The sequence below is a fragment of the Microtus oregoni genome, unplaced genomic scaffold (assembly GCF_018167655.1).
Source record: "Microtus oregoni isolate MIOR12 unplaced genomic scaffold, Mior012 000010F_ref0000083, whole genome shotgun sequence".
Lineage (NCBI taxonomy): Eukaryota > Metazoa > Chordata > Mammalia > Rodentia > Cricetidae > Microtus > Microtus oregoni.
The window spans coordinates 52,970,796-52,995,526 of record NW_024543069.1 but is presented as its reverse complement, the minus strand read 5'-3'; the positions used below and the strand labels follow the sequence as shown (position 1 = coordinate 52,995,526).

The following is a 24,731-nucleotide window of genomic DNA, read 5'->3' as shown; positions in this document are numbered from 1 at the left end:
TCCTGCCTTAGTCTCCCAAGTGTTGGGATTGCAGGCACGCGTTATCATGCCCAGCTTTCCTTTACTTTTGAAGGATGACTTTTCATGGTACCGAAGTCCTATGTTCATCACTAATTTTTCTCTCAAAATATTAAATATTTTATTTTAATCTTTCATGATTGGATTCTAAGATGTTAAGTGGAAGTCTTACCTAGTCTCATCTTTAATTTCTTCTTTAAGTTCACAGAGTGTTTAAAGTATTTGCTTGGAATTTCAACTCAATAGTGTGAAAAACTGGAACCCAGCTCTTAAAGTAAGGGTTGGATGTGGTAATGCATGCCTTTTATCTCGATACTTGGCGGTAGAAGCAGATTGGTCATAGTAAGTTTGGCCAACCTGGTCCACATTGCAAGTACCTGGCTAGCCAGATTATAATAGTGAGACTCTGTCTCAAAAAATGTTCCTTCTTAATAAAATGAAGTTCATCTTGTCAACAGGTAATACATATGAAACAATAATGAAATAAAGGGCACTGGCTTGTTAGCAGTATGCCTGTTTAGTATTCATAATCACAAAGAGCAAGAGAAGGAGAATGGAAGAATATACTGTAACTACTGGTGTGTGTGTGTATGTGTGTGTGTATGTGTGTGTGTGCAAAATGACTATTAGACCAGTCATACATGTTAGACTATTCTAACATTTTAGAATCCATTCAGTCGAAATTAAAGTATAAAATATTTGTTGAGAGAAGAAAAGGTATTATAGTCATGATCAAAAACAGGCCATTAAACTCAATGTATTACCTGGCTATTTTTATTTCTATACAGGTGGTAAGATGAGAATTGATATTTTTAAATATTGATTCTCTTTTTACTTGGTTTAATGTCTGGTCAAAACATATAATGGTTAGCTAGGCATTATAGGCAGCTTCTTTAGTGAAGTTAATCGATTTTTCTAAGTTTTGTTCACATTTCATTGAAAAGTTATTAGGAAAGATAAGTAACCTGTAAGATCCTTTGAGATTCTCTTTGAATCTCTCTCTCTCTCTCTCTCTCTCTCTCTCTCTCTCTCTCTCTCACACACACACACACACACATTCTTTTTTGAGACAGGGTTTCTCTGTGTAACAGCCCTAGCTGTCCTGAAATTAGCTCTGTAGACCAGGCTGGCCTTGAACTCACAGAGATCTTGTGTCTCTGCCTCCCAAGTGTTGGGATTAAAGGTGTGCACCTCCACCTCTCGGCTGATAATAGAACAGAGACTACGCTACCATTTTCCTTCTTTTTAAATTAGAATACTGTAATCTGCCTCCACCTAACCTTCCAACATGTGTGTGTATACATATACACACAAGGTTTGGGGTCAGGAGAGGCACTACAAATGCAAAGAACAGATATGACAGCATTATCTGAACTTTAATTTTGTTTGATGATAGTCAGCTTTAAACATATAAAATTGATATCAGCTTTAATATAGTTGTATAAAAATTTAGGTATGAAGCAAGCCCACTCTAGAATATTATTTATTCAAGGGTAATTGCCCTTTGTGCTTTCTAGAGTTCCAGTTTTGTTGCACAGCAAACCCATGACTGTTTGTTCAATATAGACAGTGATTCTGAAAACAAAAGTAACAAAAAGTGGAAAACATATCAGATGCATTAAGTTCATTAGAGAGCTGAGAACCTTGGTTCTAGACTCCTGCTGAGACTTTTTGTATCACTGTGGATAGAGGTTTGGTCTTTGGGGAAAGTGAGAAAGCTAACACTTCAAGCTTCTCCCTCCCCTAAACTAATGTGCCTAAAGGGTGGAGAGCTATTGGTGCCTCTCTTCTGGAATTAAGATTAGAGAAGACTGATAAATTGATGGGAAGTTAGAGTGAAGTTAGTTTGAATGACCTAAGCTGGGTAAAGGGCATTCCTTTGGCATTAATTCCCTCTTTCCCCTCTCTGCAGATAAGAAAAGTAGTGTTGACTTAGCCAGGTATCTGTCTAGTTAATGGTAGAATTACAATAGAACAAGAATTTGAGTTTTCCAGACTCCTTGTTAACTAGAGGATTCTTACACATTTGTTTCCTTAAGCTGATCTTTTCAGTGGCGAGATGATCTGTTGCTCATTCAGATTTAGGACATACAAATTGAAATTTACTTATTTGAAATGACAGATTTAGATGCACAGATACACACAGTGACATATACATAACTAAAAAATGAAAGTCTACACAAAAAGGAGACATTTAGTATGTATAATTTGAATACTCAACGGACTTAAAAACTTATTTTATTTTAGGATTAGGTATCACTTTGTAACACTGTCTGTGCTGGAATTTACTGTGTGGAACAGGTTGGCCTGAACTCCTAAGTGCTTGCTGTATGCGACCACACCCAGGTTCCATGTAGTTCAGGCTTGCCTTACACTTGCTGTATAATTGCGAATGACCCTGAACACTGCCAGGTGTAGTGCTTTTGAAAAAACACATTGGAACATAGACAGCAGTTAAAAGGACAGCTACATGACAATGTGATTTCTTTTTCTTAAAAAAAATACATTTATTAATGAGTGTGCATATATGCCCCCCCAACACAGTGGTGCATGACATGTTTGGAGGTCAGGTAACAACTCGTGGGAGTTGGTTTTTCCTTCTACAGTGTGAATCCTGAGGATCAAACTCAGTTCTTTGAGGCCAGCACTTTTTTACCTGTGTTATAAGGTTTCTTAATATTTTGTATTTGAATGGACCAATTCGAGTTCAGGCTTTGTCTTTACTGGTAATAGTACTGTTAGCATAACTGCTAAATCATCTTTTAAAATACCCTTAGGGAAACATTCAGCTCAAGTGGTGTATAGTAGAATTTTTCTGGTGTTTCTTAATCATTCTGCTATTAGTGGAGAAATAAATTTTAATATGTGTTGATTCATTTGAGTATTTACTTATAGCCAGATAAATTGGTCTTCTTTTAAATAAGAGTACTTTTAGCTTTGAGTCATCTTAAATTAGCATCATATTAATTTTTAAACATCTTAAATTGGAAATGTTTGGCAAAAGAGGAAATATTACATTTTAGATCAGTAAAGAATATGATTCTCTGATAATTGCTCCAGAGTGATAAATGGAAACTACTATGTTCCATGTTTCCAGAACTTGTAACCTACGTGGGTGTCGGGGCTAATGAGACAAATAGTCGTGACATTGTGCAGGGCCAATGAACTAACTGACGTGGGCAGGTGCATAGCTCATGGCCCTTGAAGAGAAAGTAGGGTCTATTTTTTGTTTATCTTGCATAGCATCTTAACACTTTTGTTTTTAAAAAGAGCTGAACCAAAATGTGTCATGGGTATAGAAATGCAGAATAAAGGAGTGTGTGCTTAGAAAACGTCCTGCAGGTATTTATATTGCAGAAAAACAACCTCTTGGATTGAAATTGAATCAGGCAGCTGGCATAAATACCTGCAAGAGGTGTGCAACGGCTTGGAGTAGTGAAGCCTGATAACTCCCAAGGCTTCTCAGCGTAAATTTCTTTATAAGTTTATTTTAAAATTTGGTAGTGGAAGTCTGTGTGGCATTGTGAATATAATTACGATTTACAGAATTGTACAAGTTAAAGGGTTAGAGGATAAATATTTCTGCTTTTTCAAAACAAAAATGAAAACCTTCTGACACAGATACTGATGAGTATTTAATGGTGTCACTTTTAGTGGATGGACTGGTTGGTTGCATGGGAAACTATTGAATTCATCTTATATCAGGAGTTTTAAATGGCTTTTCTTAGACATCTTAAGTTTATATGATAAATGAAATGAACATTTGGAAGCTTTGTCAGGTAGGGGATAGCTGGTCAATTGTAGTGTCTCTGAATGTCTGCAAGAGGTCAGGACACACTAATGTTAATGAATAATAGGTAGTTCCAGGATAGTCTTTTATTCCTTTTGTTCTCATGGTAACAAAAGTTTTAAACATCTAGTTTGTTTTTATGTTTGTGTGTGTGTGTTTGTTGTGAGGGGCCAGGTGCAGGTATTCTTAGAGGCCAGAGGCTTTGGCTTTTTGGAAGCTTGAGTTACAATCTTGGGCACCTGACTGACTTGGGTGCTGGGAACAGAGCATGCTCTGAATCACTAAGTCAATCTTTCCAACCTCCATTTTTTTTTTTTTTTAAAGTCCTAAAACCTATGTTTTAGACTTTCTATTTGGCAAGTAGTAGTGGTATTTGATTTGGAACTAAATTCTGATGTTTTCCTGATGTAGTTGTGACATTAACCAACTTCAGCTAAATTTTCTGGTACTCAGACGTAGAAGTGAATGTGGATTTGAGACATCTTCACTCCAGGCTGACCTCAAACTCACTGCAGTCCTTTAGCTTCACATCCTCCTGAATGTTGTGATTATAGGCGTAAGCCGTTATACCTGACTAATTGCTTAGGATTTGTTTGTTTACTTGTTTTTGATGTAAGATTTAGAAATGAGTCTTTGTCTCTTTGAAGTATCTGAGGAGGAATTATTTTTCCAATATATCAAGCTTCTCTTTGTATTAAATTATCATGGTTAGAATATGTTTTAAAAGGTAATTGAATAAGCCAGGAAAATACTTTAGGAAAAGTAATACATATGTACATATAATTTTAAAACCATATTTTAAAGAATTATACAGTTATTTTCAGTCCTTAGACTAAGTTATATACTTAGTATAGTAAGACATAGTAGCCTATGTTTTATTATTTTAAGATTATTCTGAATTTTTGTATATTGACTTTCTCAACTAAATTATAACTTCCTAGGACAAAGACTACCCTCTCCCCTCCCCCAACTTTCTTGTTCCTCTTATTTTTTTCTTTTCTTCTTTTGGTTCCTTAGCTTATTTTAATATAATTTCAAACTTACGGAGAAGTGGTAATATCACAAAAGTTTGGGTTTTCCCCTCAGATCCACTTGCCGTTTACATTTTGCTTAGTTGTCATTTCTTATTCCCCATCTACCCTCTAGAGTATTCTCTACCATACACAACACACACACACACACACACACACACACACACACACCTTTCTCCTTCCGTCTTAGGAAAACAACATTGCAGACATTGTACTCCTTTACACAAAATTCCTTAAAATTTTTTCCACTGTACATGCTGCTATTTTACATAAGAACGTGTGTGTTCATAATGTATATTGCACATTGAGCATATTAAAGCCTCTGAGCATATTCCCTTTTTTTTTACCTTCTCTTCTTACTTGAGAATCCATATGTTCCCCTGAACAGTTTATGTCTACTTCCACATCATATATAAAAATGATTTTATATTTTTATATAAATTAAAATCTAGACTCACATGAGAAAATAAATGCTTTTGTCTTTTTGAGAGACTGGATTAATTTACTTAATATGATTGTTTCTAGTTACATCCTGCAAATCACATAATTTCATTGTTCTTTACAGGTGAAAAAAATCCATCCTATTTGTATGTTACATTTTCTTTATCCGTTTTGTTAAGCACTGTAGAAGGAGCTGCAGGCTGAGTTCCTGCTGCCCTGACCCCGGCCGCCTGGCTAGCTTATGCCCCGAAATAACAACACACAAATTGTATTCATTTAAACACTGCTTGGCCCATTAGTTTCTAGCCTCTTCTTGGCTAACTCTCATATCTTGCTTTACCCATTTCTAATAATCTGTGTCTTACCGGGAAAGATTCAGCACGTAAGACCTGGTGGCTGGCTCCATTGCGTCTGCCCTGGGGAAGAGAGGCTTGGCATCTGCCTCACTTCCTCTTCCTCCCAGCATTCTGTTCTGTTTACTCCACCCACCTATGTTCTAACCTATCAGGCCAAGCAGTTTCTTTCTTAATTAACCAATGAAAGCAACAGATTGATATGTGACACTCCCACGTCAATGCACCTTGATTGGCTGCAGACTTCACTATACTGAACAGTGCTACAATAAACATTGACGTGCAAGTATCTCTGACAATGATTTGAAGTCTCCTTTGGGTAAATACCTTGGAGTGTTATTGCAGCTGTATCTTGCATAGTTGGAGGCATTCCTTGATCCTGAAAGTCTTCACATACTATATACTGAAGTTTGCTATAGAATTACTTATAATATTAGAACAGTTTAGGAAATATTTCAACAAACTATTTTTGTGAGAAAGCTGATGAAAAGTAACTTGAAACAAAGAGCTAAAATTGTCTAAGTAAGTGATTAAAAAACAATTCTGTTGTGATAGAAGAGAAATAAGTGGTTACCAGTAACTTTTTTATCCTTATGATCCCTTATTTTTTATAGCATACTAGAATAGTATTCTAGTTTGTTCAGCCTTTAAGCTAATTGCAATTGCATAAGACTGCATCACTTGTTCTAAAGCCTTCCTAGTAGCAGTGATAACACAGTCATTGCATAAGACTGCATCACTTGTTCTAAAGTCTTCCTAGTAGCCGTGATAACACAGTCATTTATACTGTAGTTGACAAACTTTAGAGAACATAATACGTGGAGGAGTTTCTTTAAAATGTCCTACCTCCTTGACATAGGTTAGGTCACTTATATTCTGTCTCTTAGTGAACTGGAAAGATGGCTCGGTTCTTTAGAATACTTGCTGCTCCTCCAGAGAAGGTGAATTCATTTCCCAGCTCCTACTCAAACAAACAACCCTGACATTTAAACAATATATACTCCCAGGTACTTTTGATGTATACCGTGAACAGACCACAGCAAGGAAAACATTGCACTACAGGCTCTTCAGGCCTATTTTTTTCTTGTTTTTAACTAGCTAGGCATTCTGCTGCATCACTAGTGATGTCATCTATGATATTGTGAAGGTGGCAGCCATACACATTCCATACACACACACACACACACACACACACACACACACACACACACACAGTGTGTGCGGTACAGAGGAGCTTCTTAATAGTTCCACAAAGATTTCTGGCTATAGACTGAGTGCAGTTGAGTTTACTATATACTATAATTTTTGACCTTTAATAATTTAGCACAGTTATTTACTGCCTAGTATATAACAATGATATATTGCTAGTCTACTTTGCTTTCTTTCTTTGTTTCTCTTTTTTTGTTTCTTCTTCCTTTTTCCCCTCTTTCTTCGTTTGTCTCCTTCCTTCCTTCCTTCTTTCCTTCCTTCCTTTTTTTTCAATCCTTGATGGGGCCAGCAAGATGAAAGGGTGTGCAGCACAAATACTAAAATCCCAGAGACAGATATTGGGGTTCAACCTGAAAATCAGAAAAGCAAAGCAGCCAAGTCACTAGAGAGCTCTTACCTCTATGAAATCTTCAGACTGAAAGAGAGTGAGTTCCTATCTCATTCTGCCTTACATTCCTCTCTAGTGCTGGGGTTAAAGGCGTGCACCACCACCATCCAGCCTCTTTGGCTAACTGGTGTGGCTGCTGCGATAAAGGTATGCGCGACCATTCCCTGGCTATGTGCCTGACTAGTTGTTGAAATAAGAGCGGCGGGGCTGCTTCCCTCCCGGCCAGCTCCCGGCTAGCTTTACCTGAAATAATTACACGGAAACTGTATTCATTTAAACACTGCTTGGCCCATTAGTTCTAGCCTCTTATTGACTAGCTCTTACATATTGATCTAACCCATTTCTAATAATCTTTGTAGCCCACGAGGTGGCTTACCAGCGAAGATCTTAACCTGCGTTTGTCTGGAGTGGGAGAATCATGGTGACTTCCTGACTCAGCTTCTTTCTCCCAGCATTCTGTTCTGTTTACTCCGCCTACCTAATTTTCTGTCCTTTTAAAGGGCTGAGGCAGTCTCTTTATTTAACCAATGAAATTAACACAAAACAGAAGACTCTTCCCCATCATTACTAGTGTGCTATTTTATATTCTGATCTTCAGGCAAGCTTTATTTATTAAAATACAGTGAAATGTGACTGCGGGTACCTGCTACTAAACTGGACAATCTGAGTTTGATCTTTGGGACTCATATATGTTGGGAAGAGAGAAGCAGTTCCCAAAGGTTGTCCTCTGACTTTACATTCCTCATGCCAGTACAATAGGGATCCCTAGGAATGGATTTTAGCTGAGCTTGTGTCCCTGGTCTTGGCATAGTGCCTTGCATTTGACAGCTACCCAGTCAATGTTATTTAAAAAAAATGAATAAAAATGTGGTATTTAAATTGTTTTACTCTTGTCAAACTTCCCTATATACATGGTGGCCAGTAAAAACAACCTACAATAATCAATAATCATGAATATAGAAAATAAGATTTTTGCACTTTTATTTACTGTTACTAAGCTTCGGAAAGTTACTTGATTTTTCTTGGTCCAATTTTCTTCATTTACAATTGAATAAAGTCTTAAATAATTAGTGTAATGTTAGCTGGGAATGTTGTTTGATTGGTATAGTGCTTGCCTATGATGCATAAAATCATTGATTCCATCTCCTGCACCCCATATAGTCTAATGTGCACACTTGTAAATCCCAACACTCAGGAAGCAGAGGCAAGAGGATAGAAGTTACTCACTTATTTATGTTATTAGTATATACCTGAGCTTATGCTTGTGGACTGTGTATATGCAGTACATATGGAAACCAGAAGAGGGCATCAGATTCCTTGGAATTGGAGTTATAAGCAGCTGTGAGCGGCTGGCTATGGAATCTGGGTTTTAACTCCTGAGCCATTTATCCAGCCTCAAATAAGGAGTTCTTTATGAACTACCTACCTGGTTTTGAAGGACTAGTACTCAGGGTTTATTTTGATTCTTTATTATTTGTATAATAATATTTATTTTGTGGTCTTTGGTCTTAAGTTCTTAGGGACCTTTAAAAAACTGTGTGTGTGTTTAAATACTTATTTATTAAACAGATACTTAATGACAGTGACACAACTATGACCCAAACCACTCAAAGTATTTAAATACAGAAGGAAATAAACCCTTACTCTTAGGGATCTTTCCTTCCAGTGGAGAAGAGAAATGATAAATGTGGTTAAGAGTATTATGAAGACACACGAGAAAACCCACAGAATCAACTAACCTGAGCTTATAGGGGTCACAGAGACTGAACTAATAACCAGGGAGCCTGATTAGGACTGACCTAGGCACTATGTATAGCTATTACAGTTGTGTAGCTTGGTCTTCTTGTGGGACTCCTCTAACAGTAGGCATAGGGGCTATCTCTGATTCCTGTGCCAGCTTTTGAGATTCTTATTCTTATAGTGGATTGTTGCCTTGTCTGGGTTTCAACTTGGTATGGCATGTTTGGTTGATATCCATGGGAGGTCTGCCTTTCTCTGAAAAGAAACAGAAGGAGTGGATGGGGGATCGAGGGGAAGTGATGAGGGAGGAACTTGGAGGAGAGGAAAGAGGGGAAACAGCAGTTGGGTTGTAATAAATAAATAAATGAAGTACTACGAAGAAGGCGAGTATGATTGTGCCCACCTTTAATCCTAGTGCTCAGAAGCAGAGGCAGGTGGACCTCTGTGAGTTCAATTCCAGCCTAGTCTACCTAGAATTCTAGGATGGCTAGTACTGCATAGAGAAACTCTACACTCCCTCTTAAAAACAAAACAGTTTTATGAAGAAAACTAAAACCCTACAGGGGACAGAATGTAACAAGGACGGAGTGCTATTTTGATGGGATGCTCTCTTGAATGAAGCAAGGGCACAAACCTGCACATATCTGGAGGAAAGAGTTCCAGGTAGGAGAGCTGACATTGCAAAGACTGGAGGTTGGAACAAGTGTGTATGTTCCAATGAGTAAGACAGTTGAGTCTATAAAACTGAAGGAGTGAGGAAGCAGAAAATGGTGAGGGGAGGTCCCTGAAGGCTAGGATTTTGCAGAGCTTTGTTTACCTGCCACTGTCTTTGGACTTTATTATAGCTTCAGTAACTTTGCATGTCGGTGCATGATTTGAGGTTCAGTATGTTCAGAACATAGTTGTCCTCATGTGACAGATCAGGAAACTTAAGTGGAACTTTAACGTATTCTGTAAGATATCTAGTCTAATATTTGTGGAATTCTGTGTGAAGTCTTTGAAACTATATTTGGAGTATTACAGAGCCATTCAGCACAGAGATTGACACTACAGTTGTACTTTCTGCTAGTGTGTATTTTGAAAATTGTTGTTTGTGAATCTAGTCATATTTGATAGTTTCCCTTCTGTAGGGAACTGAACTCCTAGGCTCATCTGTTCCTTGAACTGAGGCTTCCTTCCTCATTCTGTTTGTCAAGATTGTCTTTGTTAATCATTTCTATTTTTTTATGTTATAGTCTAGTTTTGAAGATTTGATTTCAGAGAATCACATCATGTATCATACCTTGTTCTGAATAATTTTTAAGATAAAGTTGTAACTGCTCATTCAATACAGATGCCTGTATTTCAGATGGAGCAATTATCAGATGAAGAAATTGACCATGGTGCTGAAGAAGACAGTGACAAGGAAGATCAGGACCTGGATAAAATGTTTGGAGCCTGGCTTGGGGAACTGGACAAACTTACTCAGGTTAGGATTATTGAAAAAACTGATTGAAGATTTGAAGCTATCACTACATGTTTAAAGCTTAATGTACAAACAAAAGATATGAGTGCAAGCTAAATTTTAAAATGCTGGTTACAGAAAAAAAAAGCATTAACAGGTAGAGGAATAGAAACTTTACAATGCAAGATACTATAATCTGTGGTTATTATTTGTATATGCTTATGTGAGAATGTATGTGTGATATGTGTGTTTATCTGTGTGAACGTGTACATGCAAGGTAGAGACCAGAGGATATCCTCAGGGCTTCTTCCTTGGAAGGCCACTACTTCTTTGAAGTATAGGGTCCTATTTTCTCTCCTCTTCTTTCTTTCTGAGTATCCCCCTTTTAGTGAAGCAGAGTTAAAGATGTTTATTAAAGATAAGTTTAATATAGGTGTAAGCAACAGGACAGGATGGGAGGAAAGGTGCTCAGAAGAAGGTAGGGAGGCAGTGTGGGTATGGGTTCCCTAAGAGGAAGTCGCCAGATAAGGTAGGTCTTTCCTTGGCATCATGCTTACTGGGCAATCTTCCTAAATCTGCCGACCCAGGGGCTAGGATTACAAGTGCCCACCATTTAGATTTGGGTTTGAGAGTCAAATGCTTGCAAGTGCTTTACCAACTAACCCATCTTCCTAGCCCCTTTTCTATTAATATTCTAAGGTTTTAAAAAAAACAATTTTTTAACAGGGTTTCTGTTAATGTGAGAGAGAATTTAATACCTCTTTCATAAATTTGAATTGTAAGCTAAAACAATTTTAAAGTCTAAAGTTTTAAAAATTTAAATTTTGACATATTTTGTTCTGTAACAAATTTAAATATACCTTATGACATATATTGTTCGTATTTTCTTGCTCATAGTTTCAAAATACTGACAAAAGTTCATTCCAGGCTACATTTAAAATTGTTCTAAAGTTTCTGTTTTAGTTTGGTTTTTGCTTTGTTTTGTTGGATTGTGGATTGAGTGTGGTGGTGAGTGGTTGGTTGGTTAGTTTTTGAGATAGCATCTCATGTAGCCCAGGTTGATCTTGGACTTGACACGTAACTTGATTTCAGGGATGACCTTGAGCTGCCAATCTTGTTATATCTACTGCCCAAATGTTGAGATTACAGGCACGGGTCAGGCATGGGTCAGGCATGGGACATCATGGTGTCCGTTTGTTCATTTGTTTTGGATCATAGGTCTTAGTTTTTAAATTTTTGTTATATTGTATGTGTGTATGTGTGAGGGGGAGGGGCGAGTGCATGCATGCCACAGTTTGCATGTGGACATTAGGGTTCAACTTTGTGGAGTCTCTCCTACCTTTATGTGGATCCCTGGGATTGAATTTAGGGCCCAGGTTTTCATGGCACGCATTTTACTTGCTAAACCATTATCCCCTATCCCCTATTTTTTTTAGAATTAAAAAAAAATGGAGTTTTTACTTCCCTGGTTAATGTACTGTATGTAATAATAAAGATGGTCATATTTATTAAAACAAATTTAATTTCATAATAATGAGACTGTTAAAACTTACTTATGTTTAAATAATTTCTTTGGGAATACATAAGTATAAAATTCCATAACTAATGGAAAAATGAAATGAAGGCTTAAAGTTCTAACTTCCTTCTTAGCTGTGGATCAGTTTGAAAGGTAGATAGATACTACAGAGAGGATGGGCAAGCAGGCAAAAAGCAAAAGTTTTTTTATTCCAAATCCTTTTAAGTGGGCTGCCACCAGAAGGTGTGGCCCAGATTTAGGGTATGTCTTACCACCTCATAATTCAATCAAGGAAACCCCTCACAGTTGTGCCCAACTGCTTGGGTTTAAAATACTTGGACCCTAGTCTGTAGCTCTTTTGGAGAGGTTATTGTTTGAATGAGTGGTCCAGCCTTGCTGGAGGAAAGGGGACACCTGGCAGGTAGTCTTTGAGTTTCAGGACAGCCTAGTCTAAAGAATAAGTTTCAGGACAGCCAGACTTAGGCAGTGAAGGAAAGAAAGCTGGTGAAGATGTAATTGAACAAGGGGGGCATGTTCCAGCCCCAGCAAGCAGCAGAACTTGGCAGTTTCAGCCACATGGTTCTAGCTTTAGAATTAAGGATAGAAAAAGGGGGTATGCCTCCATACCTAAAGAAAGCCTCTGAGGTCAGGAATGTGTCAGGTATCCCTGAATGAGGCCTAGTAGAGAGACCATTGTGTGAAGCTGTGAAGTTGAAACCTGGATTGCCTTGGAGACCCCAAGTGTTAGAGGTGCCAGAACAGTGGGATACCTGCTGAGGAGAGCTATTAACATTTTGGAATGACAATGTATATACATAGAGCATAGTGAGGAAACACTGGACCAAAACAAGACCCCAAACCAGCTGGGCAAACTCTAAATTCCTGTGCCATTATAGGATGGAATTATGTAATCTGCTTTTTGATTTTGATTTTTATAGGAGATTATAATTAAAAGATGCATGAATCTCAGAAGAGACTTTGGACTCTAAAACATTGTTGAGGCTGTGATAAACTATGGGGACTTTTGAAGTTTAGACTAAATGTATTTTGTATTATGATATTGTTACAAGCTTTTGGTGACCAGGGAGTGGAATGTGTAGTTTGAATGTAATAGGCTTCCATAATCTCATAGGGAGTGGCAATATTAGGGGATATGGCTCTCTTGGAGTGGGTCTGGCCTTGGAGGAAGTATGTTACTGTGGGGGTGAGCTTTGAGGATTCCTGCTGTATGATAGTCCTCTTATACACTGTAAAGATTTGTCATTTGTATTAGTTTAATAAAATGCTGATTGGCCAGTATAGTAGGAAGTATAGGCAGGGCGACCAGACTAAGAGAATTCTAGGAAGAGGAAAGGCCAGAGACACAGTCACCAGCCAGACTGAGAGGAAGCAATATGGGAATACCTCAGTGCTTTGCTGAGCAAAAGGTACCAAGTCACGTGGCTAAACATAGACAAAAATTATAAGTTAAGCTGTAAGAGCTAGTTAATAATAAGCCTGAACTAATAGGCCAAGCAGTTTATAATTAATATAAGTCTCTGTGTGATTCTTTGGGACTGAATGGCTGTGGCACCATTGTCATAGGAATCTTCTGTCAACAGATTCCTATGTTCAGGATACCACCAAGTGTGTTAGTCGACTTCTTTTTGCCCATAAGGTATAGAACTCTTAGCTCCTTCTCCGGTACTCTGCCATGCTCCCTGCCATAATGATAAAGGATTGAACCTCTAAAACTGTAAGCAAGCCACCCCAATTAAATGTTTTTCTTATAAGAGTTGCCATGGTCATGTATATACTTAGATTTATTTTATTACTTAGTTCACTACAGGATTATCTGCATATATTCAGTGTTAATGGTTAATCAAACTTAAGATTTAAGTAGTTGATGATTCTTCTAAAATAGTGGTTAAAAAATTGTATGTTGGCCTTTTTTTTCTGGGAAAGGATCTGTAGGTTTTTAGCTACCTCCCCGAGGGTTAAAATTTACCATGTTTTATTACCAATTTCTTAACTTACCGAGTGTTTCCCTATATGTCCTTTGTTGCCTCAGCACCATGGACAGGTAATTAAAATACATGTTCATTCATTTGAACTGGAAAGAGGTTTGACTTTTCATAAGTCTTCAGTTACAGGCATGTTATTTTATAGGAAATATTTCTCCCTTCAAGTCTATTGAAAGGAGTAATTAAAATTGCTTCTGAAGAATTAAATTTGGGGGTTATAGGAGAATTTCTTAGCTGTTTTTTAAATTTTTGAAGTAAACCATTGAGTAGGTTGTAGATCACATTGATTTGATAGTTTCAAAAACAGAATGAAGAACTAGAGAAATGGCTTAGTGACCAAGAATACTGGCTGTTCTTGCAGAGGACACAGGTTTATTTCTCAGCACCCAAATGGCAGCTTATAACTGTAATTCCAGTTCTAGGTGATACAACTGCCTCTCTAGTCTCCACAGTTACTATATACACGCATGATACATTTACATACATTCAGTCAAAATACTCATATACATAAAATAAAAGTAAAACAGAATGGAGTCTGGGAGTGTAGCTTTTTTCATAGCTTGCTTCCCTAACAATTCAGACACCAGGACCCATTCCTATTACCACATGATGCAGGTATAGTAGCATATAGCTGTAATCACAGCATTCTAGAGGGTATCTTCATTCAAGGTCAGGACCCATACCTATTACCACATGATGCAGGTATAGTAGCATATAGCTATAATCACAGCATTCTAGAGGGCATCTTCATTCAAGGTCATCTTCTGCTACATAATTAGTTTTAGGCAGGCCTGGTGTACAGAAGAGACTGTCTAAAACAAAACAATAAAAACAAGATGGACACTATTTATATGAATTATCAAAATCTTGAACTATATAAATAATAAAAATAGCATTCTAATGTAACTTTATGATTCTATAAATAGAATACATGAAGTTCTTTTTTGTTGTTTTTGTTTTTGCAGCAAGGTTTCCCTGTGTAGCCCTAGGTGTCCTGGGACTTGCTATGTAGACTATGCAGAGATTATCCTGCCTCTGCCTCCAAAGTGTTGAAACTAAAGGCATACACCACCACCACACCCAACACTGAAGTTCTTTTTTAAAACTTGAAGCTTATTTGATAGGACATTATATAGAAACTAGTTGTAAAAGACTATTCTAACTTTTCTTTCTATTGTAACTTTAAGTAGTTGAATTCCTTTTCCTCTTCTCTTCTCTTTTTTCTTTGTTATTGTTGTAATTTTCTGTTTAGATATCTTTTCCTTATTGGAGAAAGGCTACAGGTGAAGAGTATTATGGTAAGAAGATGGTAAGGGCTAGAAGTATAATCTAGTGATAGACCTGAGTGTCTGCTATGCACAAGGCCTTAGGTTCAGTCCCCAGCACCACAAAAGGGAGTGAGTGGGTGAGTGGATGAAAGAAGTTCAAGGTTGTATTTTGCCTTTAGGTATGGATGAGGCTATGATAGATCAAAAATAGAACCATTTAATGAAAGATCACAAAACTTCCTTCATGGTTCTTTGCCATGTCCGTATTCATATACTTAGATTATTTCACAATGAATTTATGTAGAATGATGTCATTGACTAAACAATGTATTTGAAAAGGTGTTTACTCTGAACTGTGATAGTTCTGAGTCTCAGGTATCTTAAAAGTAAGTAAGTATTTAGAAATGAGAGATAGCTAATGAAAATCAGTTTTTTTTCTTTCTTGAGGCTATCATTTAGAAAAAACTTTTGGCTTTGTTAATATGTGTGCTGGATAGTTTTATGTCAACTTGACACATGCTAAAATGTTCTGAGAGAGAAAATGCTTCTATAAGATGATTTTCTTAGTGATTGTTGGGGGAGGGCCCAACCCATTGTTGTGCTAACCCTAGCCTGGTGGTCCTGGGTTCTATAAGAAAGCAGGCTGGCCAGGCAGTGGTGGTGCATGCATTTAATCCCAACACTTGGGAGGCAGAGGCAGATGGATCTCTGTGATTTCGAGGCCAGCCTGGTCTACAAGAGCTAGTTCCAACGCTACAGAGAAACTCTGTCTCGAAAAACAAAAACAAAAAACAAAAAAAAAAAAAAAAGGAAAGGAAAGAAAGACAGAAAGCAGGCTAAACAAACCATGGGGAACAAGTCAGTAAGCAGCACTCCTCCATGGCCTCTGCATCAGCTCCTACCCTGCTTTAATTCTTTTCCTGAATTCCTTTGATGATGAACAGTATGGTACTTCTCTAATCTTTTTGTGTAATGGAATTTCATATTAATGTTATTTGTTAAACTTTCATTTTTTAAAAGAGTTTGGATTCCGACAAGCCTAAAGAACCAGTGAAAAGATCTCCTCTTCGCCAGGAAACAAACATGGCCAACTTTTCTTACCGCTTCTCCATATACAACTTGAATGGTAAGATTTGATTAAGGAAAGTTTAAGATAATATACTGAGTTCTGTAATACAGAAATGATAGAAATGCAATTCTAAATATAAAACAGTATAAAAATTATATATATAACTTGGCTGGGTTTTGTTTCTCCTTTTTAAAATTAGTGTGTTTTGTGTGGGGGAGCTATGCACATGAGTGCTGGTCCTTGCAGAAGCCAGAAGTGTCAGATCCTTTTAGAGCTAGAGTTATAGGTAGTTGTAGTTGTGAACCATCTAGTGTGGGTGCTAGGAATTAAACTCAGGTCATCCAGAAAAAGAGCACATGTTCTTAGCCACTGAGCCATCTTTCTTTCCATCCTGGGTTCTGTTGTTGATTTGTGCATATTAATTCAAATTAACTGGAAGAGTTCCAGAAGAAAAAAGCAACTAGAACATAACAAATAGTTTTCTTGTCTTATATTTAATACTTGATATTGTGTATGCTAATGAGAAAGCCCACATCAATCTGATTACATTGTTTTCTGACTGGATTAAAGTCCAAAGAAAATTGTTTTTAGTAATTACTGGTGTGACCTTTCTTTAGTGTACCTAGCCACTTCTTAGTGTTTGGAATAAATGTTCTAAGTTTTTTTACTTTTTTTTCTCTTTATGCTCTTCTCTCTCTTGGCAGTATTTTATCTACCTGGACACTGACGATATTAACAGCTGTTTTGTTAGTGTTTCTATTACTGCAGTGAAACACCATGACCAAAAGCAAGTTGGGAAGCCAAGGGTTATTTGGCTTACACTTCCATATCGTTGTCTATTAGTGAAGGAAGTCAGGACAGGAACTCAAACAAGGCAGGAACCTGGAGGGAAGAGCTGATAAAGAAGCCATGGTCCCCATGGCTTGCTCAGCCTGCTTTCGTACAGAATCCAGAACTACGAACCCACTAGTGGCACCACCCACAATGGATTGAATCACTAATTAAGAAAATGCCCTAATTGAGGTGTTTTCTCAATTGAGGTTCCCTCTTTTCAGATTGTGTAAAGTTGACATAAAATTAGCCAGCATAACAGTACAAAGTTACCTGGGAGATTTGGTTAAAGCCATGGCATAGCACAAGGTGTTTTCAGTATTGTGTCTTTGAACTTACAACCTTATTTTCTTTAATAGAGATCTTAAAAGACGGACTATTTGCTTTAAAAATTCTCTTAAAATTTAAAACAAAACCAACTAAGTGCTTTATTTTATTGGTTTTAGACCCAATGAAATGTGTTCTTTTGCTTTTTTTCTACTGCCTATGACTAATTTATCGTAGGATGTATAGATTTTGATTATGTTCTGGAAACTTATGTCTTCTTTGTAGAAGCTCTGAATCAGGGAGAGACTGTGGATCTGGATGCCCTGATGGCTGATCTCTGCTCCATAGAACAGGAGCTCAGCAGTATTGGCTCAGGAAATAGTAAGCGTCAAGTCACAGAACCAAAAGTCACTCAGAAGCTACCTAGCCGGCATACGTCGAAACATGGCTCTCTGAGAGGAGTAGGAGTATCATCTTCTTCTAATAGAACAACTACTAAACCTTCCCATGCTAACTACTCCCTGGATGACATCACTGCACAATTAGAACAGGCTTCCTTGAGCATGGATGAGGCCGCTCAGCAATCTGTAGTAGAAGATTCTAAACCTTCAATGACGAATCAGCACAGAAGGACTGCATCAGCTGGCACTGTGAATGATGTTGAAGTGCACTCTGTTAGTAACTCCTCCCGTTCGAGCATCACTTCTGCAGCTTCTAGCATGGATTCTTTGGATATTGACAAAGTGGTGCGCCCTCAAGAACTGGATTTGACAACACATCAGGGACAGCCAGTTACTGAGGTAAATAGATGGAATTTACTTCCGCTGTTATTTTTGACTTTAAACTATGGAGAAATGAGTGGGTTTTTTTGTTTGTTTGTTTGTTGTTTTTAAACTGACTTTCTTCTTTAACATAAAAGTTTATCAAAAGTACTTCTCAGCCTAATAAGGCCACAGAAGAACTACATCATCAGTCAGGGTAGTGTCATGAAGGTAAGTTAGAGGAGGTTTAGAGTCTTCTTTCTGTCTTCTGACTTGTTAGAACCTTTGAATTAATGCCAGTTATTTCATGTGATTAAAAAATGAATTATGATTTGCAAAGCCATGAATACTTAATAAGCTGATAATTGTTTTTGACATGATTGAAGTGAGACCTTATGGCCATGTAAATCATAATTGTAATCTTTGAAGATTCTACTGTTTGGAGTTTGCTCCATTTTGTTATCAAAGGGTTAGTTAGTGTGGTGTAGTAGAAAGAAAAGCTGGACTTCAAGAACTTGTGTCTTTGTCATTTGGTACCCATGGAACCAGACAGTTTATCTAGACATCAGTTTTTTGTAAGAAAACTTGAATTCCCATTACCTGGTCTGCCTTCTTCTCTTCCTCAGAGGGTCATTCCGAGACTCAGAAGTGATTGATGTGAGGGATATAAGATGACGTTTTCCTGAGTTTTTGGGTAAGGGTAGGAGATGACCTTGTGATAATAAAGTTAACAAAAGAAAGTGACTTCTTTCATCTAGAAGATCGCAGTTTTTGTATGATAGCAGCAAGAAAGAGAAGGAATGGAGCAGAACAAAGCCAGCCTTTCCAATGAGCTTGGGTTTATATACTCTGTGACAAAGTAGAAGAATTTGTGCATTCTTAGCACAAGTGTGGAATAGTGTCAAATATCATTGAAAGAATTACAGAGAAACTTGAAATTTACTCTCTGACATTGTTAGACTCTCCTGTGCCCAAATGATTTAATTCTTCAGCTTAATTTAATCAGTAACTCTTGGTATTTACCCAAATGATTAGCTGTGTTTTAGGTACTGTGGAGCGCAAAAGAAACATTAACCATCATGGTTTAGAGACAGATGAGCTATTGCAAAGAAAGGAAGCAAGTACATGAACCTAAAGAATAAACCCTCATTTATCTAAAATGGTTCTTGCCTCCATTCTGTAATATATATATATATATATATATATATATATATATATATATATATATAACAATTGAAATTTCTACTTTATGAGGAAACCCAATGTCACTTTATGGCCTATGAATTCTACTTAGTACCAGCTTCTCAGCATTTTATTTCATGCCTGTCAGATTTACCTGATGAGATTTAAGAAGGCAGTATTTTATTAGAGATGTTTTTATGTTCTTTGTCTTATATGTTTTTCTTTTCTGTCCTATTATTTTGAGTTAGATCAAAATTTGTGAGAACAGATCTGAACTAATTACTAAGGATATTCTGTGTGACTGTGGCTTTTGACTCCTTGTCCTGTTCATATGTCTTTCTATCTGTAAAGTTCAAACAATGTAAGAGAGAATATAAAGTGAAGTGACCCATCTCTCAGGAAACACATGAAATGGTATCTGGTGATACCCATGGGTAAAGATAACAACATTTGGTGGTATCATATTTCATATAATATCTTTCACATGGGGTTTGGTAGGTAAATCAAGGAATTGTCTAGTCTTAACTGGCCTCCTCTTTTATCTTGTCCAGAATAATGTAAAAAAAATGGTTTAATAACTTGCTTCAATATTCTTTATTCTTGATATACTGCATTCTGATTCAAATTGAACTAAGATGAGCTCATTAGATCCAAATTCATGTATCAAATAGTCTTAAAATGAAATACAGTTTTAAAAATTATAATTAGCTTTTCATACGTGGAATTAAATAGTTCTGTCAGACTTATGAAACATCTTCTGCCACACACATGCCATATTATGCTCAAAGAAATAAACACTTTCTAATCCTTGAGCTGGTGCTTCTAACATTTATCTCCATATCATTAAATCCACACTTAAATCACTGTCTCTCTCCCTCTCCCTCTCCCTCTCCCTCTCCCTCTCCCTCCCTCTCCCTCTCCCTCTCCCTCTCCCTCTCCTCCCCTTCTGTGTGAGACTATAGCTTGTCTTTGGACAACACCGTTCACTTCTCTACTCCTGTTCCATCCTTTCTAGTTCTCCCTTCTTTTCCCGTTTCTCACATTTAGTTATTGTTTATTTCCTTTATTATCTGTGGTCTTCGAGAGCAAACCTAGGTCCTTACATGTGCTAGGCAAGCACTTACACACGCTTACCACCGAGCTAACCCCCCAGCCCTCCCAATACACTCAGTGCTCTTATTATAATGACTATACACTTGCACTTTGCTGCAAAACTGTATATTTCTTACTTTCTTTTAAGGGATAACAGTTTGCTTTTAAAAACAACAAAACTACTTAATTTTCTCTGTGTTTATCATTATTTCAGCTCTCATTTACCACAATTGATTTAATCTTGGTTAGTTTGAACGGAGGTAATATATGCATTTCTTCCCTCTTAAAATTCATTTTCTTCCTAGTCTCTTATGTAGGATTATTTATGTCTCTTTCCTCAACCACTAACTTTCTGCAGAGAAGCTTCTATCAGTCTCTGGCAAGAAGGACCTAGCAGCCAGTATTTCAGCAGCCCATTAGGGAGAAGAAAAAGTTAGGATTTGCGATTGTTTCTCAGTGTGAACTTAATTTGATCCTGTAGATTTCTCAACACAAATACAACTGACACTTTGGGCTACATGCGCGATTGTTTCTCAGTGTGAACTTAATTTGATCCTGTAGATTTCTCAACACAAATACAACTGACACTTTGGGCTACATGGATTTTGGTTGTAAAAGGTTGCCTTGGATATTGTAGGATGTTTAGAAGTACCCTTAATCTCTACTCAGTAGGTGCCTGTGGATGGACGCGTAAAAGAAATCCCACACTAGCTCAGAATTGAGAAAAATAGAGGGTTATTTATTTAGGGGTAGACTCACACAAAAAAGTTCTCTTTATAAAGTTAACTCTATTGCTTTTGGGATAATTGCTATTTCTTCCAAAAAATTAGCACAAGCTCTTTTCCATGGTTCATTGTCTTCCTATAACTTTTTTATTTCATCAGTAGTAAAAGACACTATAATCTCTGCTGGGTCTATACCTGCTAATTGACAAAGTCTCAATTTACCTTTTATAATTAATTCAGAGACTTCTCTACATAAGTTTTTTATTTTTAACTTGGTTTGTGTGGTAAAAAAGATCTAATCTAATATAATATTGTCCCTCTGCATTAAAATTCTGTAGGAGAAATTTTGAAAGGCAATATGACTAGAATACAATTAAGATTTGGATTCATCCTATGCACATGTGCCTCCTCTAATTTCTCCTCGACAATTGCCAATTCCTTTTCTGCTTCAGCTGTTAATTCTCTGGGACTATTCAAGTCTTTATCACCATCTAAGGTTTTGTTTAAATGAATTATTAGATCAGGTGTTATCTCAATAGCCAGTCGTAGACGGGAAATGTCTCCTAACAATCTTTGAAAGTCATTAAGAGTCTGCAACTGGTCTCTCCTAATTTGTGCCTTTTGTGTTCTAATTTTCTGTAAACCTATTCTATAACCTAGGTAATTGACAGAATCTCCTCTGTATTTTTTCAGTAGCAATATGTAATCCCTATTTTGACAAAACTTTCTTTACTTCTTAAAACATTCTTTCTAAAGTATCTATGTTTGAATCAGATAGCAAAATGTCATCCATGTAATGGTAAATTATAGACTTAGTAAATTGCTTACGTATTATTTCCAAAGTATTGGCACAGAGTGGGGCCATTGAGCATTCCATGTGGGAGTCCAGTGATACCTCATAGTAGGTTGAGAATTATTATAAGTAGGCACTGTGAAGGCAAGATTTTCTCTATCTTTTTCTTGTAAAGGTATAGTGAAGAAATAATCTTTCAAATTAATAACTATGAGAGGCCATCTTTTTTGTAATAGAGAAGATAGAGGAATTCCAGACTGTAGAGGGCCCATAGGTTGAATTGCGTTATGGACAGCTCTTAGATCTGTCACCATTCCCTATTTACCAGATTTCTGTTTTACAACAAATGCAGGAAAATTCCAAGAGCTGGTTGATTCTTCAATATGGTGAGCATCTAGTTGCTCTTGTACCAGCTGTTCTAAAGCCCGCAGCTTTTCTTCAACTAGAGGCCATTGCTTAACCTATATTGGTTTCTCAGTTAAGTATTTTAAAGGTAGGTCTGTTGGAACCCCTAAAAGTTTGCCAGTTACTTTGTGTTCTTGTACAGCCTGAGTGTATAGTACCTTTAATATACATTTACAAATACACCTTTGTGTATAGAGTTTCTGGGACTGCAGGAATGTTAATCTGGGTATTCCATTGCTGCAGCATGTCATGACCCCATAAATTTACTGCAATATTAGCCACATAAGGCCTCAGCTTTCTTCTCTGTTCTTCTGGCCGTATGCGTTCAACCCATCTCGTACTTTGTTTAACCTGAGATAGGGTTCCAATTCCTAGTAGTTGAACATCTTCCTCTTGAAGAGGCCAATTTGGAGGCCAAGATTCTGGAGTAATGATACTCTTGCACCTGTGTCTATAAAATCAGCAATTACAATGCATTTTATACGTACTCTTAGCTTTGGTCTTTGGTAATTTATAGAAGTCTGCCAGAATATACGTTTCCTATTTCCTATTGGAATTTTTACTTATCCTCCATGTTTATGCCAACATCTAGAACAGTATGGTCTTTTACAGAAGGCTCTGGATTTTTTTTTCCTAGTGAGACATGTCCTCCACAGTGACTGGGAATGACTGGACCACTTTTGACTTGGGGGCCTGTGAGAGGCCCTTCAAGGTCTTTCCCCGATGGTATCAGGTTGTCTTGTCTGTCTTTTGTTGTTCTGTGTTCATTGATCCAATGTCGGCCTTTGCCAAACTTTCTACATATACCTGAAGGCTGAGTCCTCCTATTCTTGTCATTCCCAGAGGAGATATTATTCCTAGGAACTCATTGCCTACAATCCCTTCTCAGATATTCTAGTCTATCACAATTAAAACATTTGGCATTTTGATGTCTTCTCATTCCTTTGGAAATTGCTTCTCCTACCCAAGATTCAGTATTATAGTCAAATGTCTCAATGTTCATTGTATGCAGGATCCATTCATCCATAGGTGCTGATCTAACCTTTAAAAGCGCAAGTATCTCTTTGCATTCTAAGTTGGCATTTTCAAAAGCCAGAGATTCAATAAGTACTTGTCTAGCAAGTGGGTCTGTACACCCTTAGTTAGCCTTTGTAAAAAAAAAAAAAATCACTAAAGGGTTCTCTTTGGCCCTGTTTAACCCTGGTATATGATTCAATTCATTTTCCTATTCTTGAATCCTGTCCCAAGCATTTAAGGCTGCTTTGTGGCATAGAGACAAGATTTATTCATCATAAAGAGCTTGAACCTGTGGGTCAGCATAAGTGCCCTCACCAAGAATTTGATCTTGGACAGTCTCAAGTCCTTTTGATTTTCCTTCTTCTCAAATTTTGGCCTCTCCCCTGAAATAACATTTAAACCTCATCTGGGGCCCATCATTCAGCACTGCTGAAACTATCTGAAGTCAGTCATCTGGTGTTGCCTTAATGCTAGAAGCCCATGTCTTGATCATCTTCCTAATAAATGCAGAATACAAGCCATAAGTTAGGACATCTTGCTTAATTTCTTTTAGATTATTCATTCCTATAGGTATCCATCTACCTTTTTTTTTGTATCCTTTTGGGCCTTTAGAATTTGATGCTTTGTCAGAGTAGATTACAGGGTAGGAAGCTAAAACCCGGGGAAGTCATTTCTGACAGCTACTGGTGATGTTAAATCCTGTTCTTGTACCTTCTTTCCCTGCTCATCAGCTCCAATAATTTTCTCAATTATTTCAAATCTTTTCATTATTTTTTTTTTGAAAGCCCGAATCTCCTGGCCTATATATATTTCTAGTGATTTCTTGAGGCAACCTAGCCTCTGGTCCTTTTTCTGCACATGTGATTCCAAGGTCTGAAGTTTCTCCTTTAAAGATAACACCTCATCCTTGGACATTATTTGGATAGCTTCTAGATTGCCATCCTGCAGAGATTATCTGCTAACCTATCATAACTTTTTAACAAATTTTGATTGTCAAGTTCAACAGTATGAAGTTTTTCAGATAATTTCTCAGTACCCTTAGTATGAATTCAGTTTTTTCTGTCAAATTAATGTTACCCTTTTCAATAGTATTAATTTTTTCAGGTAACTTTTAATTTTCAGTGGTATTAATCCTGTGAACTAGCTATTCATTATTAGTCTGTAAAAACTGTATCATTCCTAAAAGCACCACATTCTTTCTTAAGGATATAAAATGACGAAAAAAACTGAGTCACAATGTCCAATAAATGGAAGTATCTCCATAATTGTATAAACCTTGCAGAATATAATCCATAGTATTAGCAAAAAAGTTACTAAAAGTTTCAACACTAGTGTAGTCTGCCATGTTGATTTGATTAATTATCTGTTATGAGATCCGGTAAATTGTT

The 24,731-nt window shown here is 37.1% G+C and overlaps 1 protein-coding gene across 4 annotated transcripts in view; it reads left to right on the top strand.

Moving 5' to 3' along the window:
- Raph1 (Ras association (RalGDS/AF-6) and pleckstrin homology domains 1) overlaps positions 1–24,731 on the top strand; it is a 79,381-nt gene that overhangs the window by 10,486 nt on the left and 44,164 nt on the right. For all 4 annotated transcript variants that reach the window (XR_005974943.1, XM_041659502.1, XM_041659503.1 and 1 more), the window contains exons 2-4: positions 10,319–10,438; positions 16,222–16,327; positions 17,654–18,168. Coding sequence is in view for 3 of the 4 variants with exons in the window: in XM_041659502.1 (XP_041515436.1) it covers positions 10,319–10,438; positions 16,222–16,327; positions 17,654–18,168 (741 nt within the window). In the remaining variant the exon portion in view is untranslated. The remainder of the gene's footprint in view (positions 1–10,318; positions 10,439–16,221; positions 16,328–17,653; positions 18,169–24,731) is intronic.